This window comes from Lactuca sativa, chromosome 3 (genome assembly GCF_002870075.4).
Source record: "Lactuca sativa cultivar Salinas chromosome 3, Lsat_Salinas_v11, whole genome shotgun sequence".
Lineage (NCBI taxonomy): Eukaryota > Viridiplantae > Streptophyta > Magnoliopsida > Asterales > Asteraceae > Lactuca > Lactuca sativa.
In genome coordinates, this window is record NC_056625.2 from 96,738,488 (window position 1) to 96,761,711 (window position 23,224).

The window sequence follows — 23,224 nt, forward strand, 5'->3', positions numbered from 1 at the left end:
ATACAGATAATAGAATTGCAGGTATATGGAAAAACATAGTAGGGGAAAAAAAGGAATTGGTGAAACTTGGAATTCTGTCGTTAGGGGTGATCATGGAGTGGAGGTGTAGAATTGTGTTTGATGGGCTCTACTCGGTACATTGTTTGAGGAACAGAATTGACCAATGTATCCCCTCCAACATTTCGAAAATGGAATGGTTAAAAGAGGTTCCACCAAAAGTTTCATGTTTTGTGTGGAGTGCAAAACTAGGCAGATTTCCATCGGCTGTGGCGCTTCAAAAAAGGGGAGTTTGGTTGGACTCCATAGCTTGCACGTATTGTAATCATGAGGAGGAATGTGGGGATCACATACTATTAAACGTCCGTATGCAAGAGAGGTGTGGGAATGGATCCTAAAATGGTGTGGTATAAATCACACGCCATTTCACACAATTGTGGAAGTTCTTGACTTCGCCGCTGGATGGGGAAATTGTTATCTGCTATGGAACCTTGTGGAGCCTTTGGAAGGCGAGAAATGATCGACTATTTGATAACCGGCAAACATCACAAGCAAAGGAAGCAGACATGATAAAATCTCTTGTTTTCACTTGGATCAATTTTCCGGGAACTTTTGGTAAGTCCTTGAATTGGAATGAATGGTGCTCAGTTCCGTTGTTGAGTATTTAAGTTTCATTTCTTGTACTTCTTAACTTTGTACTACCCCATCTCTAGTTACTTGCTAGAGGCGGTTTATTTATTTATATATATATATATATATATATATATATATATATATATATATATATATATATATGTTTGCCGGTTAAAAAAAAAATTGTTCAGGTCTGAAATACTGACGTCAGTGTTATGGGTGGATAACATACCAACCTTTTGTCAATTTCATCACCAACGGTATAAAAAAGATCACCATGAAGATGTATCATCATTTACCAAACAAACAGTACGTCATAACTTTTAAAGAACTTGTACTTGCACATTTCTATTCATATTCATATGTGAACAGTAAGTTCAAATCATTAATTTTTATATAAACATTAAGTACGAATCATTGGTGAAAATTTTCTATTTAATTTTTCCTCGTGATTGAGGACATATATATCGAGCTTGTTTGCAAAGATTTGACAATTTGACTTGAGCCTTTCCTTAATTACTCATAGTGATCATGATACTTGCTCGTTCTTTGTTCTAAAGCCTTCGTTACTTCGATATGCTAAACAAATCGACATTATTCACAAAATGTATAACAATACATTAAGAACATCAAATGAATTACATTTTTTCACAAAATGTATAACAATACATTAAGAACATTAAATGAATTACATTTTTTTCACATTTAGAACTAAACAGCCGCTCCTTAATCAAATTTTCGACATCCACCACCATGTTTATGCATGTTGATTGCAAATTTGCCCCTTGAGTTTTCTCCCTCTTTTCTTTCACTAATATCTGATTGCTCTTCACCATCGGGTATAGTTGTCATTGACATCGTTGTAACCGGCATTGGATTCACAACTTGCATGGCTTGTTCATCTAAAGAATCTAAAGTCTTCTCTCTCATCTTTTCTTCACCAATATTTGATGGTTCACCACAACTAGCAGTACCTTTCATCTTCAATTTAGCAATCGAACAGTTACCACCTATGGCATTTGTCAATTCAATTAGTTCCAATATTCATGGGAAGATTCGATCAAATGTTTAAGATAGCACAAAATTAAGGATTTGATTCCATCATTTTCACCATTGCCATCTACAAATTCAAGCGCTCTACTGATTTCAGTTGAGGAGTTCAAACCGTTGGTTTATAACTATACCTTAATAGGTTTCAAAATTACAAAAGAGTTACAAAAATGCCACTTTGTTTAGGTTGAAATGAATTGATTGTTTAAGGTCTATCTATTTGGGGGGGGGGGGGGGGGGGGGGGGGTATATATATAGGCACACATCAATTCATGAGTACTACTTATTTGGGGCGCTTACTGTTACAAAGTGTTTGATGAACTTTCTTGTACTCAAGTAGTCTTCCGGAGACTGGATCATTAAAAGAGTGTTTGATGAAGTTTGTGAATCTTTTCTTGTAGTCTTCTGGTGGGGCTATAGTCGGCAAATGGTTTTTAGGTACCTTAAAGTGGGACTTGAACCAGTTCTCTAGTTTCTTGTCAGCCGTATATTGTCTGACATAATCGATTATGCCGCATACAATCTCCTTATTTTCAGCGTCCACTCCAACCAACAAGGAATAATCCATCACATTGATGAACTAAACATTAAAAAAAATTACAATATATAAGCCAGTCTGGATTGTCTAAAGATGAGAACGAAAACAAAAGAAGGAAGTACTCACGTGGAGGAAGGAAGTATCGTTTTGTATGGCAAGGTGCAATTCCCACAATGATCTGCTATCAACGTACAAAGGAGAATGTTGCATGTCATCTACTAAATTTTGGTCTAACAGAACAACTCCCACACCATCAGTAGCAGGATTGAAACGATCATAGAGAGCTCCTTTGATGTCATACTGTCTAGTAATGTTTCGTCTATAAGTAATGTTCTCCATCACCATTAGATCATATTTTTCCCGACTTGTAAATTTTGTTACCTACAACCATTTATATCAGAAGGGGAAAAACATTAAAAAAAGCAAAAGCAAAATATTGAGAAAAAAACCTGATAAAACCCAAGAAATTTTGCAAAGCATGATAGATGTCCTTTTTTCAGGTGCGCAAGATAGGCCAAAGCAATTTCTTGCAATGAGCAAAACTCAGTCTTGTTAATTTCCTTGATAATGAAGCGGTCATCCAGTGTTTTAGCAAAGAAAGATTTGCTCTTTCCTCCTTTGGCATCCCAGGGCTTACAACGACTTAGTGAAGAAATGTAATCGAGCTCCGATAAACCACAATCACTACGAAGTTGAGCAAAGTCTTTGTGAAATAGACAAGCTACTGAATATTTAGGTTTGTCAGCTAATCTTCCCATAGAGATCACTGGGTGAAGATAACTTGAAGAATCCGGCCATTCTAAACCATCAAAAATAGAATTTTCTGGAGGACCATCAGAATCCATGAAGCTGAAGCAGCACCAATTTCGGGAACTCAAAGAGGACATCTTGTGTAAACTTTGATACGTTGTCGCATCCTCATTGGGGTCATCTGATGAGTTGCTCCGATCTTTTAGAAAAGCTAACGCACAAGCAATGATACTAGACAACTCATCCTCATAATCCGATACTATATAGTTATTGTCAGTACCAAATGGAAAATGAAGTCTTGACCCCTCTTCAGTAATCCTTTTGTATATGATGGATCCTTTCTTATAACTGGAAGTTTCATACCTTGGCAAGTATCCTCTCTGAAGATCCTCCAAATAAATACCTTTTATTTCTGAGAAAGACCTCCACATCCACGCCTGAGGATCTGCTGCTTTTAATGAAAGCACGCCATCACTACCACACTCGGTAACTTTTTTCTCCTTAAAACATGATTGTTTTTTCACACTGGTTTGAGTTTCCACCACATTTTGAAGCCAACGAACACGCTCATCCCAGATGTACGCATGTAGTGAAAGCTTCCAGTGTATATGATTCAAGTAGAGAGGCTTGTATAACCATTTATTCACACTCATGCTTGTAGTCATGTCAACCTATTGTGTTAGATGGATGATTAGAAAAGACGAGGATAATAATATAAACTATGCAACATATGTCATCATGAAGATTTCACTTAGGGCATTCACAGTACAATGTTTAATAGATTGTCATATCATCATTCTTTTTCATACAACTTTATCATTTTTTTCATACAATACATTGAACTCTACATAGTTCAATGGAACATATCTAAAACCAATCATTTATTACAAACCCTAATTGATGACCTTTCTTTAAGGATTAAAAATTTGTATATCTTGCCATCTCTTTTCTGTATAGATTTCAACTTCATGTATAGAATCGTATTCAGATTTATCTTTTAGAAAATGGAAGGATATTAAAATATGTTCTCATTTGGTTTCTCCATCCATTATATCTATAAGCAAGATTTATCATCTACAAAAGAAAAAGAAAAATAGGAACCAAATCAAGTAATAGAGTACTGAAATATCATTTAAATCTATGAATCATGAGAAAGTAACTGACTTGAAATTGATCTTGCTCTTTCTTTAACATCTCTTTGACATTACATGATCCTTCAAGGTTCAACTTCGACCCAACCGACTTGTTTTCCATCTCGTTCAGAGAGTTCTCAACCTCGGAAAACATTGAATGCCCTTCTCGGATCACCTTCCAAAAAGTAACATTTTATCAAATTATTTACTCGGTAAATAATATACAAATACATAAAAGTGCAACGTGTTTTTTTCCATTTTATTGAAATAAGTCACAACATACTCTGAGTCTTTTATGGATTTAGCCGGTAAACATTTATTGTTTTTGCTATCATTTAGGACAATTGTTCAGCGGCTAAATCGACATAAGATATTAGCTCAGTGGATAAAACGGTGAAAGTAGGTTGTGCTTTTCTCAGCTTGTCCCTGAAATGGAACCAGGAAAAAATGGTTTCTTTTTTAAAATTCAAGATAAGCATAATGGTCTGATTACTACTGGAAATGGTTAAATAGCTACATCGATAAAGTTATAAGTGTACAAGTGTTATTTTGTATGTTACCCACAATAATATAATAATATACAAATGCTATTTTTCCTGAATATACATACATCCTCAACTTCTTTTTGCAGAAAATCTCCTTCAATTGAATGGCTAAATTCAACTTTCCTAGGCGGGAGAGACACAAAGTAAGTAGACACTGTTGAGTATTTAAACCTTACAATCATGGAGCCTAATCTGCATGCTCCAAAAAAAATGATTATATTAGTCTTTTCATCTAGAAAGTAATTATGAACTCGAATTCCTAGTACACATCAAACAGTGCATGACTTATTGACAGGTGAGGTGGCATACCCGAAGAAGTGAAAATAGTCACCATAATAGAAATGTCCACAGCTAAATGGTATACACCATAGATAGCGATTTGACAAGGCATGGTCTATGATCTTTCCAAAGGATACACCCCGAACAGCAATAGGAACCAATACTCTTTTAGTAGAGTTTAAACTACCCTTACATTTTTGACACGAACTCCACATCCAAAGTTTTCCTTCGTTTTCACCAGGCAAGTGCTTATCGGAGGGAAGACGTTGGACTTGAACTGTGATTTTCTTGTTGTCATGAGCATAGTAGGAAATATGAGCTTCTGGCAGTTCATTACATGTTCCACACAAAAGATTCTGCATAACAAACAACAAAGTTATTTTTGACGTATTGGGTTAAATGCAAGAAAAATAGCAACATACTGTATCCTATATTCACATCTTTTTATTACAACACTTTTAAATCTTGCTATTATGCCATTGTACTTCAAAAAATCAATCTAACCGGTTACAGCACGTTACCTAATTTTTTTCTTACTAGGACATTGTTGGAGATCAAGCAATATAACAATAAACAAGAACAAGGGTAACAGGGGTAAAACTGGAATAAAGACAGCCGAATGATTTCCTTTATTGAATGAAGACTACTTGCAACCTAATGATTAAGGTGCTATACAAAGAAATTTCGACTGATGAATTGTGATCACTGAACTACTCTATTTATACTACTAGATTTAACAGAAAAGAGAAATACTAGGGTCAGTTCATTTTCTAACGGTCATGACTGCCCACACTTTTATTTTTCCTAATTACCAGGTCAATCCTTGACCAACATTTCTCCCCCTCGAGGTTGACCTTTCTTCTTCAGATCTTCTATGCCAGTTACATCTCAGCAAACTTTATCCTTGGCATTGCCTTTGTTAGAACATCAGCCTTCTATTGATCTCCACTCACATGTTCCACTTGAATCTGTTCCCTTTCAACACACATACGAATAAAGTGGAACCTTGTGTCTATGTGCTTGCTTCTACCGTGAGACACCAAATTTCTTATGAGTGCAATGGTGGATTGGTTGTCGATTAGCAGCTTCACCTTCTGTGCTTTCTTTCCCATCAGCTCACTGAACAAATTTCTTAACCACAGTCCTTGACATGCTGCTGCAGTTGCAGCCATATACTCGGCTTCACATGAGCTAAATGCCACTGTTTTCTGTTTCTGCGATGCCCATGTTATGATATTTCCTGAGTAGTAGACTACTACTGTGGTTCCTCTTCTGTCTTCTCTATCACTGTTGTAACTGCTGTCAGTGTACCCCACGAGTCTTCCATCACCTCCCCTCTGATACTTTAGCCCATACTGAGTTGTTCCCTTCACATATCTCAGAATGTGTTTTATAGCAGCATGGTGACTTTGTTTGGGGTTTTGCATAAATTTGCTCACCACTCCAACACTATAATTGAGATCTGGTCTTGTATGAACCAGGTATCTTAAGCTCCCAACAAGTCTCTTGTACATTGTTGCATTCACGGGTTCACCTTTTTCATCTTTGGTTAGATGGAGTTTTGGCTCCATTGGGTACTGAGAACTATTGCACTCTTCCATGCCTGAAACCTTTAGGATCTTTTCAGCATACCCCTTCTGTGTGAGTATTATACCATCTTTACCCTGTACTACTTCAATTCCCAGGTAATATGATAACAATCCCAGATCACTCATATCAAACAAACACTTCATTCTATCTTTGAATACTTGGATTCCCTTCTCACTTGACCCAGTGACTATGAGATCATCTACATATACTCCAACTATGAGAGTCAAGTTGGGTTTGTGTACCTTGTAGACAGCCTGTTCTTGAACACATCTGGTGAATCCGAGTGACTTGAGTGACTGGTCAAGTTTTGTATTCCATGCCCTTGGTGCCTGTCGCAACCCATATAGGGCCTTGTGAAGGCGATATACCCGGTCTTCCTTGCCTTTGACTGTGAATCCAATGGGTTGACTTACATAGACTTCCTCCTTAAGATCACCGTGTAGGAATGCTGACTAGACATCCAGGTGATGTACACGCCAATTTTCCTTCGTCGCTACCGAGAGGATCAGTCTTATCGTCTCCAGCCTAGCCACCGGTGCAAATGCGTCGTCAAAGTCGACATACCTTTGTTGAACGTCAAAGTCGACACCCCTTTGTTGAACGTCAAAGTCGACACCCCTTTGTTGAACGTAACCCTTGGCGACCAAAGTCGCCTTAAATACCCACTTTACCCCTATCGCCTTGCGATTTGGGGGTAGCCTGGTTAAAGTCCAGGTATTGTTTTTCTCGATTGACTTCACTTCCGTTTCCATGGCTCGTTTCCACCCTTCTTCACTTGATGCTTCTTCGTAGGTTGTGGGTTCATCATCGACCAGTAGTAGCTCATGATTTATTTCGTATAGATCCCGTATTTCTTCTTCCCCCAGCCTTGTCGTGTTTTCATAGATGTCATTGATTGAGCGAAAACCTCTTATTACTGTGTTATCATACGAGGCTACGGACCCGCTTCTTGATTGGATCGCCGATACTCGACTGGGAGGTGTCAGGTTGGTACCAGGTACATACGACTGTGTCGAGTCTTCAACTCATGAGTCATCCAATCCAGTGTCTTCGAGAGATCGTTTAACGGCATCAAAGGGTCTTCGTTAGTGTTAATTGACTGATCAGGATCTTGGGCCGACTGGGATTGGGCTCCTTCATGGACAATAACATTGGTCCAGTAAGGCGTTGAAAGTGGCTCCCCCGTTGTTTCATTATTCCAAGCCCAAGGCCTTACTTCGTCAAAGATCACGACTTGAGTTATCACTATCCGTCGACTGCTAGGGTTAAACATACGGTACCCTTTTGTTCCTTCTTCTGTTCCCAGGTACACCATTGGCTCTCTTCGATCAGTTAGTTTGCTCAGGACTCACAATTTCTTCACAAATCCCACGCAACCGAAGATCTTCAAGTATCCGATCGAGGGTTTAGAAGCTTTCAGTGATTCGTATGGGGTTACATCTTTGAGCGCTTTTGTGCTTGTTCTGTTCAAACAAATACACTGAATGTCTCACGCCCTCTCCCCAAAATTGATCAGGTATCCCCATAGCCTTGAGTAGTGCCCTAGTCATCTCTAAAATCGTCCTATTTCGACATTCCACAACCCCATTTTGCTGTGGGGTGTGTGGTGTTGTCAACTGTCGCTTGATTCCCGCCTGCTCACAAAAGAACTGGAATTGATTCGAATTGAACTCACCTCCACGGTCAGTTCTTATCATCTTGACTTTGTGGCTGCTTTCTTTCTCAACTTGCAATTTGAACTTCTGAAACATGCTCAACGCTTCATCTTTTGTTTTGATCAGGTATACCCACATATACCGTGAGTAGTCATCCACAATTAAGAGGAAATATTGATTCCCTCCTTTAGTTGTTGGGGTGATGGGTCCGCATAAGTCTGCATGCACTAGCTATAGTGGCTCTTTAGCTTTCCACGTGGCTTCCTTTGGAAAAGCTTGTCTTGGTTGTTTGGCCAGCATACATCCTTCACACACCTGTGATGGATGAGTCACCTAGGGCATGCCTAATACCATCTTCTTACATGTCATCTCCTCGAGTGTTCTGAAGTTAGTGTGTCCCATGCGTGTGTGCCATAACCATGAGTCATTGTCTATACTCATGGCTAAGCACACAGGCTTCCCAGATGTAAGCTTAATTTTATAAAGTCTGTTCTTGGATCTCTGCACCTTCATAACTAAGCTTCCTGCTTCATCATACATTCTCAAGAACTCTTTCTTCATCCCTATATCATACCCCTCTTCGGTCATTTGTCCCAGACTTATTATATTACTATGTAGGGCAGGAATATAATACACATTTGGGATGACTAATTGATCACCATTCTTGCAATCAAATAGGAGAGCACCTTTTCCTTTGATCGGAACCCTGGACTCGTCACCAAATCGAACCTGCCCCGTTACTTTCTCGTCAAGTTCAGCAAACAAGGCCTTGCATCCAGTCATATGGTTACTAGCTCCATTGTCTAGATACCATATGTTCTCTTCATTGTTTTCTTTGAATTGGTTTGGGTAGACCTTTTCTTCATTCAATAGGACTACTTCGCTATTCTCTTCACCACAAACAGCTAGCAATAGGGTTGGTTCTTCTTCATCAGCAACCAAGTTTACTTCTTGGTCCTGCTACTTCTTTCTCTTGCACTCCGATGCATAATGACCAAGCTCTTGGCATTCATAGCATCTGATGTTGCTCTTGTCTCGTGGCTTTTTGTTTGTGTTGTTCGTCTCCTGTCGTGAGTCACCACCCCAGCGCCCACCTCTGCCACGGGATGAACCTCGCCCTCGTGAGCTGCCTCTTCCTCCCCGGTTGTTATTTCCTCCTCTTCCTCGGCCACCTTATGAGTTTGGCTTGCTTGAACTCTGGTGGGTTGATGAACCTTCTGCCTTGGCAAGTAGCAGGGCATTATCTGCCTGTGTGCTTGCCTTCCGGAGCCAGAGCTTGTCTTCATAAGCCTTTAAATGCCCAATTGTTTCTTCAAATGGCATTGATTCCATGTCACAACTTTGCTCCATTGCTGCCACCAGATTTATAAACTTCTCTGGGACTATATCAAACAGCTTTCTTATCAATTCTTCATCTTCCAATATTGCCCCTACACTCCCAAATTTAGAGATCATTGCTGAGATCTTCCCAGCATATTCATCAATAGATTCTGTTTCCTTCAAGTGCTTCAAACTCACTCGTCAGTACCCTCAGCCTTGCCTTTTGGACCCTCTCTACACCCACATACCGTGACTTTAGAGAGTCCCAAACTTCCTTAGCTGCCTTCTTCTTAGCAGCCTGTGCAAGTATTTCTTACTGGAAGATGAAAGCTTGAGTCTGCTTGCTCTTCTTCTCATCCACAACCACACCGGTTGGTGGCTCAATGGCATCCCATAACCCATGGGCATTCATGATTGCGTCCATCTTTATTGACCATGTAGTGTAGTTGAGTGATGTCAACATAAGACACTATAGAGTGAAGAGGCTGTCCTTTGATTGATTGGATGATGATGGAGCTGTCAAATTGCTGAAACGAGGATACTTGGGCATACATAATGATCAGGATCTGTTGACGCTCTGATATCAAATGTTGGAGATCAAGCAATATAACAATAAACAAGAACAAGGGTAACAGGGGTAAAACTGGAAAAAAGACAGTCGAATGATTTCCTTTATTGAATGAAGACTACTAGCAGCCTAATGATTAAGGTGCTATACAATGAAATTTCGACTGATGAATTGTGATCACTAAACTACTCTACTTATACTACTAGATTTAACAGAAAAGAGAAATACTAGGGTCAGTTCATTTTCTAACGGTCATGACTGCCCACACTTTTATTTTTCCTAATTACCAGGTCAATCCTTGACCAACAGACATTGTACCTTCAAAAATCAAGTTAATTATAGCCGAGACAATTTCTTTACAATTGCGAGACAATTCTATTACTTGGTAGAATTTTCAACCACAGCACAATGCGGTAATGCGATGAAATGAAATAATAAACATATTGGAGTAAGTACCCTGATTGAATAAATCACCCACCATATATATTTCACATAGAAGATAGAATACTGAGGTGAAATAAAAAAACACTATCATTTTCAAAAGCACTAAAGCATAAAAAATGTGAAGATTGAAGAAGTAACCTGACTGAATAAGTCATCCATCATAAACTTCCCAATGGGCATATCAAAATTTCGGTAGAAATTGATATCGGATAAACAGGCAGTCTCTCTTTTCAAATTTCTTCTTGATATCAAGACAGAATACCTTGCTAAACCTAACACTGCAACAATTTCATACTTATGTTCGACAAGGTCTTTATTGCAGTTTAAGAATATCGTCTCTCCAGTGGGGCCAGTTGCAGCTGCCTTTTCAATGTATAGGCTCTTACGGATCAAATGATATGTCATGTAAACCGCAAATTGAACAACACGTTTAATCCTTTTAAGTTCATCACCTTGACGTCCCTTGAGCAAAATCTGTCAGCGTCACAACGGAAGATATTTACAACTGATATATATATATATATATATATATATATATATATATATATATATATATATATATATATATATATATATATATATTAAATTGGTGCTTCTATATATACGGATGACTAAGAAAATATAAACTCACTGTCAATCCTGTGTGCGTAGGACAACCCTTGACAAACATTATTGTCTTCACAGGCCTTTGTCCATTATCACGGAGAGTAGCATGTTTTTCTGTAATCTTTTCAAAATAAAACGATTCGCACTTCCCCAACTCTTGGACATTCAGCAGATTATTAAAGGATAATATTGGTGAGGCGGTACAACGAGCAACCGTCTCCAGACGGTGTTGTTTCATTCCCAGGACTAGTGTCATCCCTTTTCCAAGAATATATTCTTGAATATCATGAGAAATGGTTTCCTCAACTAGGACCACGTTCGGATTGAGCTTCTCTATCATCTCCATACCTTTCTCCTGCTCATGCATCATATAGCACATCACAGCATTAGAGACAATAATAAAAACAAGTACAAAGGGGTAAACACCCCACCATAGCCAACATGGGGAGGTAAATCACAATGATGCGTAGACTTGAACTTATGACATCATTTATGGATTCTTTATATCCTTAGTACTAACCTGCAATAGCACATATACGAATAAGAGGTTACAGAATCTAATTAAACTTTTTCTTCGAGTTTACCTGTTCTTCCGTCGATGAAGAAACACCTCTAATCAATAGCAACTTTGGATTTCTATACTTTGTTGGCATTTGTTCGTGAGCTGCATGCTTTTTGAAGACTAAGCCCCGGAAAACTTTACTGCAAAAAGTAACCCAAATTTAAAAAAAAAAAAAAACCAAATAGCAATACTTCTTGTGAGGTTGAACAAGTACGTACCCAAAAGAATACGACAAACATAAGAGCTTTTTAGATGCTCTTTTATTCAATCAAATCTCTTGTGCTTATATATATAAGATAGAATCCTATATAGGATTTGGTTGTTTGTAGATGGTTAATATGCAATTGTTTGTGCATAGGTTTATTGATTCTTCAACCAGAACCAAACTTTGTGGATTTTCCTAACATAGTTGATTTTTGACCAACAGAGTAATATAACCCTAATTACAAAGTGAATTGATTAGCTAAATTTTAACCGGACAGCATTTATATAATTTTCAACAATTAACGGTAAGTCTTTGTGATGTCAGAGTTAACTGTTTCTTGATTGAGAACTATCATAAAATCATATATATATAACCAATTGATTAATGCATAGCAAAAGTTAAGGGAACTAATAGGACAACCTTTGCTTTGGAGAACCTGTTGCAATACATTTGACTTTGATATATAAATTGGGATCCACTGCTTTTCCCAAAAAAGCATCTGGTTTCAGATATGAGACAGCTTCCCATGATAAATTTGTAACTGTATCCACCCATGTATCACCATCATTTCCGGAACAAGAAATTCCCATAGACATAAGAGGATGCTCTACATGTTCCTTAAAATTGGCTTTCATAGACTTAGTCAGTTTCCCTATCATTTCATCTTTAAACCTGAAGCTCCAACTCCATTCTTCTCCAAGGCTGCTTGAAATACTTGGCTTTCCCCATTTCATGCCACCAACATCATCAGCAACATTAATACCCTCAATATCATCCTTTTGGTATTCTGGTTCAGGGGGGATCCAAATCTCAGAATCAATACATCTTTCCCTGCTTGATTCTTCTTCATGTCGCCTAAAATGGGAAAACAAAAAAATTAAATAATTAGGCAAAGGACCCACCAATACATATGTTACCCATCTAACTTTTTTCTTTATTTCCACGGCGATGGTCATATGGATTACCTGTCATTTGAGGGCACACCATAATCATCTGAAACATAGCATTCAAATCGATTATATATGACTTCAAGAGAAATGTTAATTGGGATACAGATGTTACTTGGGATGCAGTGAATTTATTACTACAGGACATATATGGAAAAAAAAATACAAAATCTTTAAGTCCTTTATCTGAAAATGATATTAACAAAGTACTTATGGATAATGCCGATGCCGAAATTAAACTACCAGGCATCATATCCTCCAACTCTTCTCCTTTGGCAGAAACTTGGCCTGAAATTGTAACCCTTTCAAGATTAAGGACCCTGCAACATAAGCCAGAATATTGCGTCACTACAAATGGCAGGAAACTCTAGAAAGTAGAAAACATAGGGTTGTTTCCAGTGTTCCATATGTAAAATGTAAACATCGATATATAAATAGAGAAAGAAAAAACTATAAATTAAATTGAACAGAGCACATTCAGTACTAGTATGCAGTTTTTCAGGAAACCAGATTTATCGGTTTTTCAAACTACAACATTCCTTCACCTCAACTTAGTCATATATCAAATACTAGTTATAATTATGATCAATACTCAAAGTGATCAGCAAACAAACAAAACCGTAACTAGTCTGGATAATGAATATTATGCAAATCGTCTTATAGGAAAGCAGAAATAAATAGCTATTTTCCTTAGATAACATGCAACTCCAAGCGCTATTTAACTATATCTTAGCTGTAAACTCCGTAATTCAGAAATATCATGTAGTCAATGTTCACAAGAATAACTAAGATAATAGAAGAGCAACCTATCCAATACAACAAGCTAATACCACTTTGAAATCAAATTGGTGTTTCATTTTAAGTAGCAACATCGAATCATTAACAAACAAATACCAGTATCAATATCAGAACTATGGACTAAAATACATTAAAAAAAAAAAAGAAAAGAGCAACAACAAGGCACCAACCTGAATCTGATGTCCCGATTACTATCGAAACTGCGATAAAAGTGATTACTGGGGAGACACGATTGAAACCCTGATTGCAGCGGCCCACATAGACGAACTAGAGAGGCAAAAAAAACTGATGAAGGGAAAGTAGAATATGGAAGGACGGAGGAGTTGACCCCGACGATGAGAATAGCTGTATACACGAAGAAACACTTTCCAAAGTGAAAATCAATGGTAGGTTACATATACAATGGGTAGTAGGTGATAAATAAGATTATATAGTAGCTATATGTGTCTCTTCGCACACGCAAATTTAAGAGTGAGAATCAATAGTAGGTTACATATATTATAGGCAGTAGGTTACATATATTATAGGCAGTAGGTGGTAAATAAGATCATATAGTATAGCTAAATGTGTCTTCGCACAAAGAAATTTTCAGACTAATCAATGGGAATATGACTTTGGAGCATCTTGATTTGTATAGTTGTATATTTATAATTTGATTAAAAAATCATAGCTTTTTTTTAGAGTTTGGTAGTTCGAAAAAGCTTTAAATTTTTTTTATGGAAATCTCCTATTGCGGATGCTAGGGCCGAGCAAAACCGATAAATTGAAACTGAAAAACAGAACCAAACCCAAACCTTCATTTTGGGTTTAGATTTTTCAAAACCGAAAATTTTGGTTTGGGTTCGGTTTCCACATTAAAAATCGATCCACTAAAAACAAACCAACCTAATAGTTTTAAAACCGAACAGAAACCGACCCAAACCCACAGATTTAAACCCATAACCCATCAATTAGTATTAACTTATAACCTTTCTAAAATTCTGTAAACTAGTTGGCTCTTAATCTTTCTTAATTTTTTAAACTAGCTGGCTGATTTTAATATTTTGTGTTTGGTAGGTATGGTATTGAATTTGGCTAAATTTGTTTCATTTTATTTAGAATTGATACAAAATGTGTTAAAACCAAAAACTCACCCACAAAACCCAAAATTGAATCCATCCAAAAAATAAAGTCAGGGGGTTTCAAAACCCAAAAATCGAACTCATTGGTTCGGGTTATAACCCAAAACCGGCCCAAAACTGATCAATGTTCGATCCTAATGGATGCTCAAAGCATCATAATAGATGAGCTTTTTACTTGAACTTTTATATTAAAAAACTCACACTAGTATAAAATTGGCATATGGCATCAGGTTTTGAAAATTGGATAATCTTGGTTTTCATATTTCTCACCACAAGAGGTTATAAAGTAATTCACATGATTGTTTTCATGACATTTTACCGATAATGAGTCACCATTGCAAATCAGACTTTAGACATTAGTTTTATATTAAAAAAAGTGACAAGTCATGCAACGACCAAAAACAGTGGTCATAAGGTGTTGAAGTTTCATTTCAAGTGATTAAATCCTATATTGAAATTTGTATCATGAAAAAACCCGTGACAAGTTGTGCAACAGCTGAAAATGAGGGCCAAATGTCATATTTGATAATGGGTTTTTTATGTTATATGTACATTTACCTTTGGGTATTAAGTGAGACGTAAAGACATAAGGTGTTAAATACATAAAAGGCGTCAACGTTTCAGTTTAAGTGATTCCATATAGTTATTTAGTTTAGATGAATATAAATGTTGAGTAAATATGTAATATGTATCATTGGGATTTCATTTTGAACCCCAAATAAACGAATTTTAGGCAAAAACACTTATTGACTTATGTTGGTGAGCGAAAGAGTTTTTTAAAAAGTGTTTGGATTAACTTTTGTGGTGGGAAAGCTAATAAGTCAATACGTTGTTTTAGATTAAGTGGTTGTCTTTTTAATGAGTATTTGACTTTTACAACCCAAAAAGTGATAAGGAGTTTTGAAATGTTAGAAATCCTAACTTGTTGAAATCTCATATTTGAATAGTTAATGAAATGTTATTTTAAAAGTCCTTTTCATATTGACAAACATGTTTTTTGACTAATTGACTTTTCAAAAAGTGATAAGTCAATAAGTTGTTTTTAAATAAAATAACAAAAATCCTAGCTTGAAGTCAAACAATAAAGTAACCATGATAATTGTAAAAATAAGTGTATAAACAACATCAAAAAATTTAAACACATGCATTTTTACTACAATAACATATTTAGTTGCATTAAGTTACAAATTAATTACTACCTATTTACATTCATCAACAAAAAACCCAAAAAAGTATCGTGTTTACATTCACATTTACCATAAAATGTTATGTGCCTACAAAACAAGAGGTTGTCTTACAAATTTATAAAAACCAATGTACTCCTGATACCATTTACAAACACGCAAAAAAAAATCCAATACAAGATTATGCTCAGCAAATTGAACAATGACCTCTACAAGGGTATGGTCTTCACATTTTAAAGTCATGACTTGATCTTCCAAAGATTTATGTTGAACAATTATATTTTGCAACAATTGCCTAACTTTTCTTGAACAATCAAAAAATTAGGACCATATACCATCAACTTATCAAAACAAGTATCTAGTATGTCCAAACCTACAATTACACATTAGAAATAAACAATAATTTTGGTCCAATATATAACAAGTTCCTTTTGTCCACCATAACATACATATAACAACAAATAGCCAAAAATCAAAGTTTTAATACGCATAGTAAACTTAATTAAAGTGTGTTCCTAATGAAGACCTTGTAGAAATTAAGAAAACATTTTAAATATCAACAAATATTTGCTCTTGTGATGAGGGTTATGTCTAAGGGTATCCATAATCCATTGAACTCTATAGAGTTGAATGAATTGCCACATCATCCATCAAAAATCTATACAGCAACTCACACCCCATTATACCATCCTAATCACAATAAATTATTTTGTTTATGGAAACATTCAATGATCAATGAAATACTTCTTTCAACTCTACTCCATGTCATCACTCACTTCATTCAACTTATATTCAATCTAGTCATCATGCTATTCAACTTTTATACTACATGTATTATGAATTATATTGCAATAAAAAGAAACATTTATATGAAAAAACATGTATTTAGTATATACAAGACCTTCTTTGCATGCTGGATGTCTTTTGGAGATGTAAACCATCCCAAACATAATTTGCTTCAAAATAATCTTCTGTTCTAGCAGTACTTAACAACTTAAGTCCACCTTCGAAATTACCATTGTAGAAGTACTCAATCTATAATTAACATTAACATTAACATTAGTACCAATAATAACTAAACAAAAATTTTAAGTTTTCGAACATTGATGATCACCATTCATTCATACAATTCCTTTTCGGTATGAGGCCTCGGGGGTTTTTTTCTACATACTTATCAATAAAGGCCTTTTGTGTTCGTTCCAAAGCCTTACCTACAGGAATCTGGTGAAGCGAGGAACATTTATAGGCATTACCTTCCTTTCCCGCTTCATTCATAATTTTACAACTAATGAAGTTAAAATTTAAATTTTAGAAGAAAAAATCAAGTTACTTTCGGTAATGTTAATGTGACATATACAAGTATAAGTATATGTAAAGGGTGTGTGAGAATTACCAAATTGTAACGTCCGTGTTTCTGGGCTAAGCACTAAAGATGATGTAATAGTCTAGATTAACCTTTGTAACTCGTTTTGAAGTAATAAAGAGGAATTATGTGATAGCAATAAGATATATGCTTCCGAGATACTGGCGATTTTGCTTCAAAGCAGTGTGGCAAATCAGAAGAGGTTAGGTCAAATGAATGGTGTGGATGTGGTGTTGCAGGCTGTGGCAATGTATAAGTTGAGGGATCCAAAGAGTTTAGATGAGGAGGAGATGGTTGAGAATCTCTTTGATTGCTTGTGTTGTTTGCTGATGCCATTAGAGAACAAGGAGAGGTTTTTGAAAGCTGAAGGGGTTGAATTGATGATTATTATCATGAACCAGAAGAAATTGTGTTATGGATCAGCCATCAGAGCTCTTGATTTTGCAATGACGAATTATCCACCTGCTTGTGAACGGTTTGTTGATGTTATGGGGATTAAAACCGCTTTCCCTGCATTCATGGTTAAGGCAAGTTCATCTCCCTTCCTAGTATCATATCAACGTTGTTTTGATTTTGTTTCAAAGCTTTATCATTCTGCAACTAGCAACCTCCATATTTTGTTATAATTTCTATTGTGTTCTTCACAATCATCTGCAAATAATTATAAGAAAAGATTGCCTTATTACAACCACTACAAGAAATAAAAGTGTTACCAGCGACAGGCATCGCCACTAAAGGTCCAATATGTCGCCGCTAAAGGGTCGTCGCTGTTGGCTCGTCGTTGATGCTCCATTGATCGCCGCTGATGCTCCATACGTCGCCGCTAATGCTCTCCGTCGCCACTAAAGGCGTCACTGCTATTAATATGTATTTCTATTCATACAAATACACATATACATATATAATACACATACAAAATTCACATATACATACGAAAATACATGCACATACATAATACACATATACATACGAAAATACATACACATACATAACACACATACATATATACATAGGATTGTACATACAAAAACACATATACATACATAAAATACATTCAAAATACACATATACATACAAATACACATCCATATCTACAAACACAAAATAAACATATAAATACACATTAATGCTAGAAATTTAGTAAGGAGAAGTGAAAAGGAAAGGAAAAGGAGAAAAATGGAGCAAAGATGAGTGAAATTGCGACGTTCTTTGTCAAATTCCGATGAGGTCGACGATAATGGTGAGAAAGAAGGGAGAACACAGAAAAATGGAGCAGATCGGGGGGTTTTATTGTCGACGGCCTTTAGCGGCGACACATGGGAGGGAAAACAATGCGAGGTTTTCTACGTCGTTGGATCATCTCTTAAATCAATGGATGAGATTAAAATGACGCGGATCACCAAGATAAGCTTTTAGCGGCGACGCGCACTCTTTAGCGGCGACACACCACGGGATTTCTTATGTCATCCTAGCCATAGGATCATCTCTTAAATCGATGGATGAAATTGAAATGACACGGATCGCCAAAATAAGCCTTAGCGGCGACCGAGGCTTTTAGCGGCGACAAAAATGCGTTTGTTTTTTGTCGCCGCTAAAAGTCTCCGTCGCCGCTAAAGGCGTCGCTGCTATTGTCGGTTATTCTTGTAGTGAACGTTTTATCTAATAATCTATAAGTGCTTAAATTCTCTCCTTCCTTGTGCATTTCTAGTATACTCTTTCATGTTTAGATTTTATAGATCATAACCTTGAGTTGATTTTACTTGAGATTCCAACAACCAAAAACAAGAAGAGATCTAAAGAAGAATTGGAGGAACGGCTTATATCATTGGTTGCTTCACTTTTTGGTAAGAAGGCAAGTGAACTTTGATCTTTTATGTTTATTACTTTATTTATACCTTTGAGTCACTGTTTTTCAAGATTTAATTTTCTGTCATTTTTACTTTAATCTCTGTGGTACAATTCTTTTGTTCAACATGAATTATCAAAATCTTGGCCTTTGATTTGGATGATATATGCATTAACAGGTGGAGTTTTGAGGGGTTCAAGAAGGGAAAGATTACTCAGTAAATTTGTGGAAAATGAGTATGAAAAGATAGACAGGCTAATGGAGCTTTATATTAGGTATTTCATTTTCTCCCATTTTTCTTTTACAAAAATACATTAGTATCATGTATATACTCAAATCATTTGTTTTTATTTTCTATAGATATTCAAACAGAGTGAAAGAAGAATCCGAAAGGCTGAATGATCTTGAACTTGATGATCTTGAGGTTTACTTTTTTATATTCTCCTATTTATTTTCTTGCATCTTTTGGCAATCATGGAACTAATAATTATTATTATTTTATAATCTTGCAGATGGATGAAGATGAAAAATACAATCGGAAGCTAGAATCTGGACTCTATTCTCTTCAGGTAATGACTTCTTTTATAATCTATACAATATTTCACTTAATAAAAATAAAAAAATTAGAGATAATAAAATCTCATGCTAATCTCTTTTCTTTGTGGACAGTTAATTGCAGTTATTTTGGGTCATCTTTGGACATCCGAGTAAGTATCTTGGATTTTTTTTTTTGAAGGTTTTCTTGATAAAACATTTGTTGATTTCGAATATAATTAATATTTGTAGGCATCCTCGGATAAAGGCAAGAATTGAATCACTACTTAAGCAACAAAAGTTGACTAAAACAGACGTCAAGAATGTTCTACAGGTATATTAATATAATATTAGTAAATTATAAATTATGAAAAGAAAAATTAGTTTTTAATAATTGTGTGTTTAATGAAATAGGAATATCATGACAACATCGGTGATCTTGATGGCCCAGATGAGAAAGAGAAAGCACAAGCCAAAATCCAGAGATTCATCGCAGCTTTGTGAAAACTATAAAAATGTTATGAGTTAACCCAACCTTTACTTAAATTCATATACTTTGATTCCTTATATTCTAACTTGTTTTTCATCTGTTTATTACAATCCATGTTGCAAATGAGTTTGACTTGATATGTAGCTTCATTCCCAATAATAGAGTTGTAATATGTTTGGGTTGAAAATTCCCTTTTATCTTTCTTGCCCAATTCACAATACCAATCTCCATCAGACGAGGACCAAAATACAAGCATGCATTCCATCATTTTATGATATCTTACAAACATAAATCAAAATACATAATTTTTTCAATGGAAAATGACACATTAGCCCTCTAATGTTTTGAACATTTGCTCATTTAGTCCTTTTAAGTATTTTATGTGCTTTATGAGGATATAAACTGTGAGGAACTTGTCTTTTTAGTTCGGATAATTTATTGTACATTTGCCCACTTACATACAAACTTCAATATTGGACAAGTTTTATAAAGGAGAAATCTAATATCCTTTTATTTTTTTTTCTTGTACCATTTTTCTAATACAGTGATACTTATCATATATTTAATAAAATTAAGAGAAAACTTTATAAATGGTCCATATGCTTTCTAGAAATCTGGCATATAAAGTTAAAAAAACCTCATAAATTATCCATGTGGTTTCAAAACTTTTTACCAAACAGTTATTTTAACTTGTTTTGATGTAGATTTAGAGGGTGTTTGACAAAGCTTAAAAAATAAGTTTTTTTTTGACTTATTACAGTATAAAAAAAAAAATGTTTGGATAAAAAATAATTTATATCTGTTGGTAACCTCTAATAAGTCAAAAAATAATAAATAACCTATCCCTTACTTATTAAAACTCTTTATTTAACTAAATAAGTTATAAGTAAAAAAGTCTAAATAAGCTTGCCTAACAGTGGCTTACTCCGTTTAGAAAATTAAAATGACTTTTTTATCCTTTATATATTTATTTTTCATTTTTCATTATTTCTTTTTAATAGTATATTATTATTATTATTAAATACATGAATTGACCATATCTCTCTCTCTCTCCATTCATCTGTTTCTTTCCAAGTTAATATACATACATAAAAACCTATAAACTACCATGATCAAACTCTTTCCCAGATCATTTCTCATACGGGTCGTCGTCATCATCCAATCCAATCCAATCCAAGATCCTACCTTCTTCTTCATCACCATCCTCACAACACTAACATATGAATCATAAATTCCCATAAAGAACAACCATTTTCTGGGAATTCGAGGAGGAATCAACAGGTCTTCCAAAACCCCGATGATGCTCTCAATACACCCAATTCATCATCATCTGATACATCCAATTCATCTTTTCTCATTTTTCTTGGAACTGTGTGAAGGGGAAAGAAAAGGGTAGATCTTGGTTGAACCCCACTCTACTCGCTGATCATGCTCCCTTCTTAGTAAATGAAATCAATGCTCATAGCCAAATATGAAATCAAGCTATCAAAGCTGAAACTAAAGCTCAAAACCATACCAAAATAATATTTGAAATCAAAGCTCAGAACCGAACCTTATAATCAAAATCGTACCTGAAATCAATGCCACATAAGATGATTCTCACCTTACTGATTTTAGGGACAATAAATTTGGGTATGTAAAGAAGCAGAAGTCGTGATAGATCGAAATTCAATGGATTTTTGCCCCAAATACGATAATACTTGTGTCCAGGTTCGTGGATGACATAGATCGAAAGAAGTAGAAGCCGATTTAAAAGAATAAGGATGTCAGTGAAGTTGAACCCTAGCCCTCAACTTTCTTTTGCTCTGATGGATCCGCCGCCACCATCGACCTCATTTGTTCCCTTCAAGCTACCTTCTACAATATCAAGCATTTTGAAAACAAAATTGATATGCTTAGAGGAAGAGAAAGGAAGGTGGTTGTTGGTGGGTTTTGGTTACAGGGAGGAAAACAGGTGGAAGGGGAGTGTGTGTTTTTGATTGTCTGTTCGAGAGAGAGAGAGAGAGAGAGAGAGAGAGAGAGAGAGAGGGGGGGGGGAGGCACAAGGTGGGGTTTTATTTATTTTCTTTTATTTTTTTTAAATAGATTTAAATCAAGAAAATCAAAAATATATTCAAAAGGGTATATAAGTCTTTATGTGGGTGAGAGACTGTTTGTTAAAATTTTTGAAACCACAGGAATGTTCTATGATGTTTTTTGAACTTAGGGACTATATACCAAATTTATGGAAAACACATGAACCATTTATGAAGTTTTTCCTAAAATTAACAAATTTTTATTACGCTTATCATCATTTAAAAATGGTATGATAATTGGTAGGAAGAATAAGTAGAAGGTTATTTATTTAACACCCGAAATCTAGAAAGCTAATTAAGGAAAGATAATCTTCATTTAAGAGGCCAACTCGTCGAGTTCAAGGGGGAAAACTCGACATGTTGGAATAATTTGGCACACAAGAATTTAAAAAACCAACTCGATGAGTTGGACGGGGTTTGGGAAACCCTAAATTCGGGATTTTGCACCCTATTTAAACAACTTTAACCCCATGAGTTGGCCTCATTTCCAGCCTCCACTGCCCTAAACCCTAACCTCGAAACCCTAATGCATTTTTTGAGTGTTTGTGAGCTAATTTGAGTACTTTATGGGTGTTTGAAGCCATTGGAAGAAAGGAGAGTTTGGTGATACAAGAAGGAGCTGTTAGATTTTGATTCCTTGTTGCAATCTCGACACATTTATAGTAAACGGCTTAACCTTGCTTTATGAATGCATATATCTTATTCTCAGGGCTCTTTTGCTTGTTTTGGTCCAAATGGAATGGTTATTGGGAGTTGGACGTCCCATATGGGCAAACCCTTCAGATTTAGGGTCTTGAGGGGCTTTTATGGCATAAAGATGCCAACTTTATGGTCCTAGAAACTCCATGCAACCTATAAGCTCTTGCTTTTTTTCCATTTAAGCTTCAAATGACCATGCATGTGGATAATGTTGAAGACGTTATATGACCCTTAGTCTCTAAGGTCCAAATCTATGTTTATATGCTCTATGTCAAAGATTTGGTGATCTTTA

The 23,224-nt window shown here is 35.8% G+C and overlaps 2 protein-coding genes across 9 annotated transcripts; one reads left to right on the plus strand and one right to left on the minus strand.

Annotated features, from left to right (window-relative positions):
* Positions 1–1,210: 1,210 nt before the first annotated feature.
* Positions 1,211–14,066, minus strand: LOC111895847 (putative 1-phosphatidylinositol-3-phosphate 5-kinase FAB1D). Of its 8 annotated transcripts, none has more exons than XM_042900239.2 (14): positions 13,791–14,066; positions 13,066–13,142; positions 12,841–12,868; positions 12,296–12,730; positions 11,693–11,810; positions 11,134–11,463; positions 10,641–10,976; positions 4,956–5,281; positions 4,712–4,838; positions 4,133–4,276; positions 2,668–3,639; positions 2,345–2,599; positions 1,981–2,260; positions 1,211–1,640 (listed from the first exon to the last, which is right to left on the minus strand). In XM_042900239.2, the coding sequence occupies exons 2-14, from the start codon at positions 13,073–13,075 to the stop codon at positions 1,357–1,359; spliced, it is 3,645 nt and encodes a 1,214-aa protein (XP_042756173.1). In that variant the 5' UTR covers positions 13,076–13,142; positions 13,791–14,066; the 3' UTR covers positions 1,211–1,356. The 8 variants fall into 8 exon arrangements, with proteins under 8 accessions (XP_042756173.1, XP_023747675.1, XP_042756174.1 ...); XM_023891907.3 differs by having other exon boundaries at positions 13,033–13,142; XM_042900240.2 differs by having other exon boundaries at positions 12,841–12,959; positions 13,791–14,065.
* A 3,147-nt stretch (positions 14,067–17,213) lies between these two features.
* LOC111895808 (uncharacterized) lies at positions 17,214–20,225 on the plus strand. The gene is made up of 9 exons (XM_023891869.3): positions 17,214–17,218; positions 17,401–17,815; positions 19,054–19,132; positions 19,313–19,409; positions 19,495–19,558; positions 19,647–19,703; positions 19,804–19,841; positions 19,921–20,002; positions 20,083–20,225. Exons 1-9 carry the CDS (start codon positions 17,214–17,216, stop codon positions 20,170–20,172), a joined length of 927 nt encoding a protein of 308 aa, XP_023747637.1. The 3' UTR covers positions 20,173–20,225.
* The last annotated feature ends 2,999 nt before the right edge of the window (positions 20,226–23,224 follow it).